The 11,074-nt window shown below is 41.7% G+C and overlaps 1 protein-coding gene across 1 annotated transcript in view; it reads right to left on the bottom strand.

The window, feature by feature from the left end:
• The window catches only part of STK38 (serine/threonine kinase 38), a 35,456-nt gene extending 26,160 nt beyond the window's left edge, over positions 1 to 9,296 (bottom strand). Inside the window, exons 1-2 of the mRNA XM_063297648.1 lie at positions 9,150 to 9,296; positions 7,912 to 8,047 (exon numbers count right to left, since the gene is read on the bottom strand). Coding sequence (XP_063153718.1) covers positions 7,912 to 8,042 — 131 coding nt within the window. The 5' untranslated portion in view covers positions 8,043 to 8,047; positions 9,150 to 9,296. The remainder of the gene's footprint in view (positions 1 to 7,911; positions 8,048 to 9,149) is intronic.
• Between the last annotated feature and the right edge of the window lie 1,778 nt (positions 9,297 to 11,074).

Genomic DNA, 11,074 nt, shown 5'->3' on the forward strand with positions numbered 1-11,074 from the left:
CAACACCCCCAGCTCCCCCAGGGACGAGTCTGTCACCTCTAGAATATCATCCATCCACCTTGACCTTGGTCGGCCCCTCTTCCTTTTGCCCTCCACTCTCCCTAGCATCAGCATCTTCTCCAGGGTGTCCTGTCTTCTCATTATGTGGCCAAAGTATTTCAGTTTTGCCTTTAATATCATTCCCTCAAGTAACAGCAACACGATCCTTTGCTGAAGTTGGTTAGAATTAATCGGATGGATATCATTTTGGCATCTACCATTAGGACTGGACTGAATGATAATCAGCTTTAAAATTCATTTTAGAATTGTGATGACTGAACATAATGGATTAATGAGAGAAAAAAATATTTTAAAAATAATACATTAATAACTTCTAGAGAGCCAGTTTGGTGTAGGGGTTAAGGCACCAGGCTAGAAACCAGGAGACTGTGAGTTCTAGTCCCGCCTTAGGCACAAAGGCAGCTGGGTGACTTTAGGCCAGTCGTTTTCTCTCAGCCCCAGGAAGGAGGCAATGACAAACCACTTCCAAAATCTTGCCAAGAAAATTGCAGGGACTACTCCAGACAGTCACCAGGAGTCAAGACCTGACTCAAAGGCGCAATTAAAACAAACCAAAATCTCCAGTCATGCAGGCTTTCTACCTTCATAACTTGTATGTATGCACAGGTTCTGTGTTTGTTTACTTGAAAAATTAGATGATTAGTAAAAGGTAGGGAAAGATTCACTACCCTGGCTTACTCACCTTGGTAATAAACTCATTTGGATGAATAACTTAAAGAATAAAATTGAATCTATAATAACTGTGAACTGAAAGCTAAGCATAACCATTTGCTTATAAATAAACTTTTCCATTATTTAGGTTGGCACTACAGTTCTTTTCAATTTAAACCTGGTTGTTACTTTTAGTCACCTATTCAGACTAGCTTATCACCCACTTTTACATACTAATGGAGAAACAAAGCATCTTAAGTTTTTGATACTGCATTCCAAGTGAGTCTACAAATGTTAGTTTGTCACTAAAACCTATTATTAGCCTGCTTGATTGACTGCCACTTCACTCATTACTGGTTTTAAAATACAGAAAGAGGAAAAGAGATAGAAAACATACCAGGTGTTGAGGTTTCATTCATTGTAGACTACTAGTAATACAAGATGAACACTTCTGTTCATGTAAACTAGGTAACTTAATTTCAGGTTGAACTAAGATGGTTGTATTATTTACAGCCATACTTGCTTTTTAAGAGAGAGTCAACCTACAACCATTTGAACTGAAGCAGTGGGGAAAAAAGAGGAAGGGAGTTACAGAGACTCAGAAGTTATTACAAAACCAACTGAGAGGTTCTTTTGGTTCAAGACACAGCTATAAAACTTTAGTCTTTCCATTATGGGAACATGTTTATTTTATTAGATTTCTATTCCAGCTTCTTTTCAGGACTTCAAGTCTGTGTACACAATGTTTCATCCACCTATTTTTCCCAGCAGCCCTGCCATATAGGTGGGGTTAAGAGAGACTGACTGGCCCAAAGCCATCCACTGAGCTTCTGTGGCTGAATGTGGACTAGAACAAGATCTCCACCCCAACACAACATCTTAACCACTACACCACTTTCAAGTTCCAAGTGGACATGTGAGTGAGAAGTAGCCAGGTAACAGAGGAACTCAGAACCTGTAATGGTATGTGGGAATGACCTTGGGAGACAGGAGGAAAAGCTGCAGTCTAGACAACCATCATGTAAAAAGTATCTCAATCCACAGAAGCAAAAGGGGCATGGGAAGCATCTCAGAAGGAACCCTACCTAGTTTTCTGGAAAGTAAAATTAAAGGAGGTGAGAAATGCTTTCAGACTTGCAAGATTCTGTTACTGTAGCCTTACAATAAAGGTAGTGGTAGTACTCATTGTTTCTGCTTCTTGTCTGGACTATCTCGAAGGGCTGACAGAACCTGATCACCTCTATTTCCTACACCGAAAATTCTTTATTACTATTCTTTAATAGTACCTTATTAAAGATACAAATCTTTAACTCATTGTCTATATGATCAATTTTTGCCAGCCTCTTTTAGACTTGAGGATAACAAGGTGGAGGTGAAATAATTAAGTATTTCCTCCTAAGAAAACTGAAGAAATGGAAAACACATAACGCATAAAGTATATTAGGAATATGTAGAAAGATGACAGTAATTATTTTGTGCGCCCTTTGCTACTGATGAAGACTGAATGGGTGAGCCCCTGCTTAAATTGTTTTCTTTTTGTTGACTGATACACATGGTATACAGCTATTGAGATAGCATTTAAAAGTTACAGTTGTTTTAAGATGCAGAGACTTGTCTTGTGTGGGACTGCAGTTCCCAAAACTTCTAGCCAACGTGACATATGGAGTTATGATGCAGTATACTGATATAAGATTGTCTTCAAGTATACTGAGTAACAATCTAGAAAAATTATAGGAATAAGCAATATAATCTACAACCAGTGAGAGCATTCACTTTGTACATGATGTATAGCACACTCTGTATTCGTACAGAATACCTGTCTTGCAAAAGCACTCATATTATTCCAATGTAAATCTAAGCTATGCTCTGAAAGTTACTACATACACGATATAGCAAATGTAGCTATTTAAGATGAAAGAAACAAGCATTATGTCATGAGGGGCATAGAAGCATGCAGTACATGGTAATAAACATAAAAGAATTTAGAATTGTCATTTTAAGGAACAGAGTCCAAAAGAGTTGAGCAAAAACTGGATTTCTTTTGTAGTTCATTGTAAAATTAGTGTTTTGTCTAAATTAAAAAAGATAACAATCTGAAAATCCTAGGGCTTAGAGCAATTTTATGCACTCAGTGATTTCATAGGTATTTTTAAAATAATAAAGGTAGGATGGAAAATAATAAATAAATATTTGTACTGCCATCTCATTTTATTAAAACTCCTTCAAGTTGAGCTCAGCTTCCAATTACTACATAGACACATTCATGGGGTTTTGGCAATGACATGAAAGAGGCCTGACGTTGTCTTTTTCTGAGATTTTAAAAAATTTCCTAGCTAGCTGTCCTAGAATTTCCTGGTGATCACCCTTCTAAGTACTGTCCCGTATGAGCCTGTTTAACTTTCCCAAGCTAAGCCAAAGTCAGCTCCTAGGGTATGTTTTATCATAGGGCTGAAAGATTTTAAGTTGTTGACAAAGAAAAAAATCCTTGAATAGGAATGAAAATTCAATTCTGCAGAAAAACTGAGCATATGTGTGTCAGTTGTACAACATGCAAACTTAATTACTGCCCTGAAAGTCTCTTACACGTTTGGATCAACTTATTGAGGATAAACTTCGGTCATTCAATATTCAATCTGAAGATCTATTTCAAATTCCACTCAAACAGCCCATTAGCTTCCATTAGATGATGAGCCTCTAGTTACAGCTGCAAACCCTGGAACTTTTACCAGACATCAATACTGCCTCCTTTTTGTTTCTTGGAAGGCATTTCAAAATGTACTTTTGAAAACCTTTGTAAAATTCCATTTGCTTTTCTCCCATGCTCTGTTGTCTGCTGAGACCTTATATTGTTTTGGATTATTTTACCAATGGCTTGATAGCTACCTATGCTAGTCTGGGGTAAATACAAAATCTTGAAAACTATAAGAGGAATTTCCCAGCCTCAGTTTGAGAGGGTTATAAAGCAGAGTCTCTCTGAATAATCTGAAACACTTCTTCCTGGTTTATTTTCACCTGGGCTAAATTGCCATTTATGAGATAAGCCATCAGTTGGCTCATCCATTGCATCTTGACTGTTTATAACTAGTCTCTCTTCCACTCTTTCCCAGTACCCCCGCAATTTCACAGTATGAAAACCAAGTATATTACTTCTCCTCTAATAAAAGAGAAAGAAGTAGCTCAACAACATGTACCTTAAGAATTTCCCCCTTACTAGGGACTATTAAGAACTTCCTGTATGGGCCTCCCTCCCAACTTTTGGAGTGAAGGAAGCAGTGACCAAAATCACATCTGATATCATATTGACACCAAATGTAGTTTTTCATGGTTCATATTTACTTTCCCAACTACTATAAATGTTTAATATTGTGCTTCCCTACTGTTCATAGTGTACTTTTAACATTATTTCATAATCTTGTTCATTTAGTTTATGTAATCACTTCTAAACTGAAATGTGAGTTATGTATTAAATACTGCAAATGAAACAAAATGTGTATGTATTGGAATGTTCTTCAGCAAAGGATCGTTACCTTGTCGTGGTGCTGGAGCTTGAGCACCTCAATGATGCCATGAGCTAAACCGTGAAGGGCCACCCAAGATGGGAAGGTCATGACAGAGAGGTCAGACTAAATGCAATCCCTGGGGAAGGTAATGGCAACCCACCCCAGTATTCTTGCCGTGAAAACTAAATGGATCAGTACAACCAGAGATATGTCCGTATACCATCGGAAGATGAGACCCCCAGGTCGGAAGATGGTCAAAATGCTACTGGGGAGGAACAGAGGATGAGTTCAACTAGCCCCAGATGTGATGACGCAGCTAGCTCAAAGCCGAAAGGACGGCTAGCGGCCGACGGTGCTGGTGGTGAACGGCGAATCCGATGTTCTAAGGATCAACACACCATTGGAACCTGGAATGTAAGATCTATGAGCCAGAGCAAATTGGATGTGGTTATTGGTGAGATGTCAAGATTAAAGATAGATATTCTGGGCGTCAGTGAACTGAAATGGACTGGAATGGGCCACTTCACATCAAATGACCACCCGATCTACTACTGTGGACAAGAGGACCACAGAAGAAATGGAGTAGCCTTCATAATTAATAGTCAAGTGGCTAAAGCAGTGCTCAGATACAATCCAAAAAATGATAGAATGATCTCCATTCGAATTCAGGGCAAGCCATCTAACATCACAGTGATCCAAATATACGCCCCAACCACAGATGCTGAAGAAGCTGAAGTAGAGCAGTTCTATGAGGATCTGCAGCACCTACTGGACAACACGCCTAAAAGAGATGTTATTTTCATCACGGGAGACTGGAATGCTAAGGTGGGCAGTCAAATGACACCTGGAATTACAGGTAAGCATGGCCTGGGAGAACAAAATGAAGCAGGACATAGGCTGATAGAATTTTGCCAAGACAACTCACTCTGCAAAACAAACACTCTCTTCCAACAACCTAAGAGACAGCTTTATACATGGACTTCACCAGATGGACAACACCGAAGTCAGATTGATTACATCCTTTGCAGCCAAAGGTGGTGGACATCTATACAGTCGGTAAAAACAAGACCTGGAGCTGACTGTAGTTCCGATCACGAACTTCTTCTTGCACAATTTAGGATCAGACTAAAGAGATTAGGGAAGACCCACAGATCAGCTAGATATGAGCTCACTAATATTCCTAAGGAATATGCAGTGGAGGTGAAGAATAGATTTAAGGGACTGGACTTAGTAGATAGGGTCCTGGAAGAACTCTGGACAGAAGTTCGCAGCATTGTTCAGGAGGCGGCAACAAAATACATCCCAAAGAAAGAGAAAACCAAGAAGGCAAAACGGCTGTCTGCTGAGACACTAGAAGTAGCCCAAGAAAGAAGGAAAGCAAAAGGCAACAGTGATAGGGGGAGATATGCCCAATTAAATGCAAAACTCCAGAGGTTAGCCAGAGGAGATAAGGAATTATTTTTAAACAAGCAATGCGCGGAAGTGAAAGAAGACAATAGAATAGGAAGGACAAGAGACCTCTTCCAGAAAATTAGAAACATTGGAGGTAAATTCCAGGCCAAAATGGGTATGATCAAAAACAAAGATGGCAAGGACCTAACAGAAGAAGAAGAGATCAAGAAAAGGTGGCAAGAATATACAGAAGACCTGTATATGAAGGATAACAATATTGGGGATAGCTTTGATGGTGTAGTCAGTGAGCTGGAGCCAGACATCCTGAAGAGTGAGGTTGAATGGGCCTTAAGAAGCATTGCTAATAATAAGGCAGCAGGAGACGACGGCATCCCAGCTGAACTGTTCAAAATCTTGCAAGATGATGCTGTCAAGGTAATGCATGCTATATGCCAGCAAATTTGGAAAACACAAGAATGGCCATCAGACTGGAAAAAATCAACTTATATCCCCATACCAAAAAAGGGAAACACTAATGTTCAAACTATTGAACAGTGGCACTCATTTCACATGCCAGTAAGGTAATGCTCAAGATCCTGCAAGGTAGACTTCAGCAATTCATGGAGTGAGAATTGCCAGATGTACAAGCTGGGTTTAGAAAAGGCAGAGGAACTAGGGTCCAAATTGCCAATATCCAATGGATAATGGAAAAAGCCAGGGAGTTTCAGAAAAACATCTATTTCTGTTTTATCGACTATTCTAAAGCCTTTGACTGTGTGGACCATGACAAATTGTGGCAAGTTCTTAGTGGTATGGGGATACCAAGTCATCTTGTATGCCTCCTGAAGAATCTGTATAACAACCAAGTAGCAACAGTAAGAACAGACCACGGAACAACGGACTGGTTTAAGATTGGGAAAGGAGTACGGCAGGGCTGCATACTCTCACCCTACCTATTCAACTTGTACGCAGAACACATCATGCGACATGCTGGTCTTGAGGAATCCAAGGCTGGAGTTAAAATCGCTGGAAGAAACATTAACAATCTCAGATATGCAGATGATACCACTTTGATGGCTGAAAGCAAAGAGGAACTGAGGAGCCTTATGATTAAGGTGAAAGAAGAAAGTGCAAAAGCTGGCTTGCAGCTAAACCTCAAAAAAACCAAGATGATGGCAACCAGCTTGATTGATAACTGGCAAATAGAGGGAGAAAATGTAGAAGCAGTGAAAGACTTTGTATTTCTAGGTGCAAAGATTACTGCAGATGCTGACTGCAGTCAGGAAATCAGAAGACGCTTAATCCTTGGGAGAAGAGCAATGACAAATCTTGATAAAATAGTTAAGAGTAGAGACATCACACTGACAACAAAGGTCCGCATAGTTAAAGCAATGGTGTTCCCCGTAGTAACATATGGCTGCGAGAGCTGGACCATAAGGAAGGCTGAGAGAAGGAAGATTGATGCTTTTGAACTGTGGTGTTGGAGGAAAATTCTGAGAGTGCCTTGGACTGCAAGAAGATCAAACCAGCCCATCCTCCAGGAAATAAAGCCAGACTGCTCACTTGAGGGAATGATATTAAAGGCAAAACTGAAATACTTTGGCCACATAATGAGAAGACAGGACATCCTGGAGAAGATGCTGATGCTAGGGAGAGTGGAGGGCAAAAGGAAGAGGGGCCGACCAAGGTCAAGGTGGATGGATGATATTCTAGAGGTGACGGACTCATCCCTGGGGGTGTTGATGACCGACAGGAAGCTCTGGCGTGGGCTGGTCCATGAAGTCACGAAGAGTCGGAAGCGACTAAACGAATAAACAACAACAATTGGAATGTTGGCTAACATAAAAGCATTGTATGACAGCTATCTAAAAAATACAGAAAGCTGCTAAGGACCTCACTACTCAGAGCAGAAGTAAGTATTTTAATAAAAAATATATGATTTAAAGCGAATGATTTGCAGGAAAGACTAAAAAAATGTTTTTGGAAAGGCTGGTTTTGATTATCATGCTCAATCAAGCCAAGCATATTTCGCAACACAAGTTATGTTTATACTGGACACCCTGAAATCAAAAGAAAGAACACATTAAGCTAAAGGGAGGAAAACAATTTTTAATCCAGGAGAAACTTTCCACTCATTTTCATAAAGCAGAAGCTAGTAGGGTAGTCAAGAAATAATACTGTTAGGGCATTTTAAAGAAATGCTACAAAAAACTGTCTAGCATAATAAAAGATCAATGCACTTGAGGCATTCAAGTTTTTAATCTTGAAATTAAGAAACTATCCCATATTCATATAACAAGGATTTTACCTCATTTCTCTTTCTTCATGCTGTGCAATCAGATTACTGTAGAAGTTTTCTAATGTCACTTTTGTCATTGTAACTCGCTCCTTAGTATGGTTACTCATAGATGAACAAGGTGCTGGACCCGTCATTGCCATAATTACTTGAGGAGAAGGGAAGAAAAGTAAGAAAGAGACCATGAAAGAAAGCTAAGTTCTTTACATACTTCATTTTTTAAATGAAGAAAAGATTCACACTCAACATACAAAAATGCAATACAATAACAAATAGTAATCCAAACTGGAAGCACATTAGAAGACCACATTGTTACAAAATAATTTCACACACTGGACTTCCTCTTTTTCTACTCAAGTTATAAACAAGGCAGAAAGAAATGCAGTATTGTCACTGAATAGTGTTTAGCTCCCTCATACTTTCTTTAAATTACTATCAATATGGTTTTTAAAAAATCCATGTAAAAGATTACTCAAATTACTGAAACTTAATGGTAAGCAAAGGCAGCAGAATTGGTTGCAAAGCTGGCAATGTTTAAGACACTCTCCATTTCTAAGCAGTTTTAATGGAGTTCATGCTGCTATTACAACAAATGATATGCAGTTGCTTATAAAGGTATCCCAGTTGAAATTTCTCCTCAATTCGACCCCCAAGAGCCTGCAAAACAGTCCTCAAAGGGATATTCAAAGATCACCAGTATGTTTTTCTTGACTTTACATCTGACAAAGTTTCCTGAACTATTGCAGCTCCTACTCAGCCGCTGTTCAAATACTGTAGCAGTCATAAAAATCATCCCTGATCATCTAAATCCCCCAAATCAAAGCCACTATGTGGCTTCTACGACTAAGCGCGCGTGCAACCACACTTGGGAATAAATCCCTACGAAGTGAATCGGGTACGCTTTTCTCCTAAAAAAGTTCTGCGGAAACGAAACAAAAGATCGCAGGTGTGGACAAAGAAAGCAGAAGAGCGGAGGGGAGGGACAGGAGGGCGCCAGGTGCGACCCGCGGAAGACCGACGGAAGCAAGGCTAGAAAAGGGGGCGAAGCGGAGCCTCCAACGCCCCCTCTTCTGCGGGATACGGCCAGGCCATCTGCCCGGGGGCGCGGAGAGGGAGCGTGGTGAGCCCAGCACGATGGGCACCGGAGGAGGGGTCTTCGCCTGCGGGGCAGAACTTTTTAGGGGGAAGCAGAAAGATGTACCCTGCCGGCAGAGGAAGGACAAGGAGCCGTGGGGGGAAGAGCCACTTACCGGCGCCCTTCAACCGGGGCAGCCCGGGAGTCGCAGCAAGATGACTTCCCGCTCAGGCCCCAGACACGAGAGAGAAAGCCACTCCGGAGGCCTAACCCCGCCTCTCCTTCTGAAGAAAGCCGGAGCCTGCGACGGGACAACCTCCAGCTCCAAAGCCTGACTTAATCCGCATGCGCAACAGCTCTCTAGGTTCCGCCCTCTTCGGGAGGCGGCTGGATGGGTAGTTGGGTCTTGGCGGAGGCGGGGTCGTTCAATTTGTTTAGATGAGTGCCGAGGTGCGCATGCGCCGGTCGTCTCTTCTCTTCTGGAATCTGTCAGAAATTGTGTATAAGTCTGTTTTTTAGCGTATAAGGAAGTTGATGATTGCTTTTTCCTGTGTAATGCGAATCGTGCATTCTACGTCTGAGCATGTTCATACGGAACTTATACTCCAGGGCAGCACTTGCTCCTGAGTAAATGGGAATAGATTTGCAGGTTGCAGCACTAGCAATTAAGCTCAACAGTGATGTTTACTCCTCGTTAAGACTGTCATCCCAACTGTACGTAGCGATGCTCGAAAGTTTTGAGCGTCGATCTGTTCCTGTGTGCGGTTACTCCAGATTGTATCTCGGTGACTTTAAGAAGATAGCTCTATCCCATACTATCAACTCAGAAGTAAAGCCTGATCAAGTCAATGAAACTGAATGCACTGAGTGCTGGGTACACTGTCAAATGGATTATAACAGGAAAATCCAGGCAGGCACCTGCTGCGTGGCAATCAGCCATTTTATGAATGGCCTCCTTAGATGCAGTTGAATCTCTGCTCATGTTTTCTACCTTTTTTCAGTAGGACCACTGCTCCAAAGCTTGTGGGTTTGTTTTCAAGCTTGTGCTGCTGCAGATGAGGAAACAGTGATTTCCATGCATGGGGCAAGTGGTTCAAAGGATCTCCACACACCTTGAACAGAATCAGAGGGAGCTGATCCATCAGCTGGATGCAGCAAATGGTCACAGTGGGGCTTTGCATGAAGATGGAAATGTGAGGCATGAAGCAGCTAGGTGATCTAATTATAGGCTCTTGTGATACAACAGAGATCACACAGCATATTCTGGACCAGGCATTTAAATGCCTGGCCAAATTTGTGTAGCACATCTGCCCTTCTGGATCATCAACATAAAGCAAGCCATCATCATGGGTCTATCTTGCCATCCATGGACAGAATCCCAGACAGCCTGACCTGAAAGCAATTTGCAGAGGCATAAGTGTACCAAGGAAGCCAAGATGCATGCCACTGCCAGTGAACCCTACCAGAAGTCTTCCATATCCAATTAATTGCAGCAGGTATGCACATCAGCCCCTCACCCCCACCCAAGTACAGAGAGTCCCTGGTGACCAGCAGGGATCTGGTTCAAAAATCAGTCCTGCACAAACAGCCCTGCCTCCAAGGGACACAGCGTCACCAGGGGTTGGGAAATAGCTACTGGAGGAAGGAGGGTCCAGTAAAATCAGTCTTTCATGGACCACGCCATTCTTGCCATGGCCTTACCCCCTAAGGAATCATCCCCAGTACACTTGTGCCAGACAGCCAGTCTCTGCTGCAACAGGTACAGTGCGGCTCCCTGATTGCAGTCTACCTTCATCTGGTTGGTGGGGGGGAGTGCCTCTCTAGCAGACAGTGAGCCACAAAGCACACTAAACCTATGTATTGTTTTCTGCCTGACCTGTAACAGTTTGTTCTAGTCCTCAAGGACAATTTGGCATTTGAGCAGTGTAGAACTTCCTTCAGGTAAAACAAAACAAAACAGAATAACTCCATGCACAATAATATACCAACATACTTGCTGCCATCTGGACTTGCGTAGGTACGTGATCAAGATTTCCACACATCTCAGTACAGGACCAGGATGGAGATATATACCTCTGTATCCCCAACATACTGATGATA

Source organism: Candoia aspera, chromosome 3, assembly GCF_035149785.1.
Source record: "Candoia aspera isolate rCanAsp1 chromosome 3, rCanAsp1.hap2, whole genome shotgun sequence".
NCBI lineage: Eukaryota > Metazoa > Chordata > Lepidosauria > Squamata > Boidae > Candoia > Candoia aspera.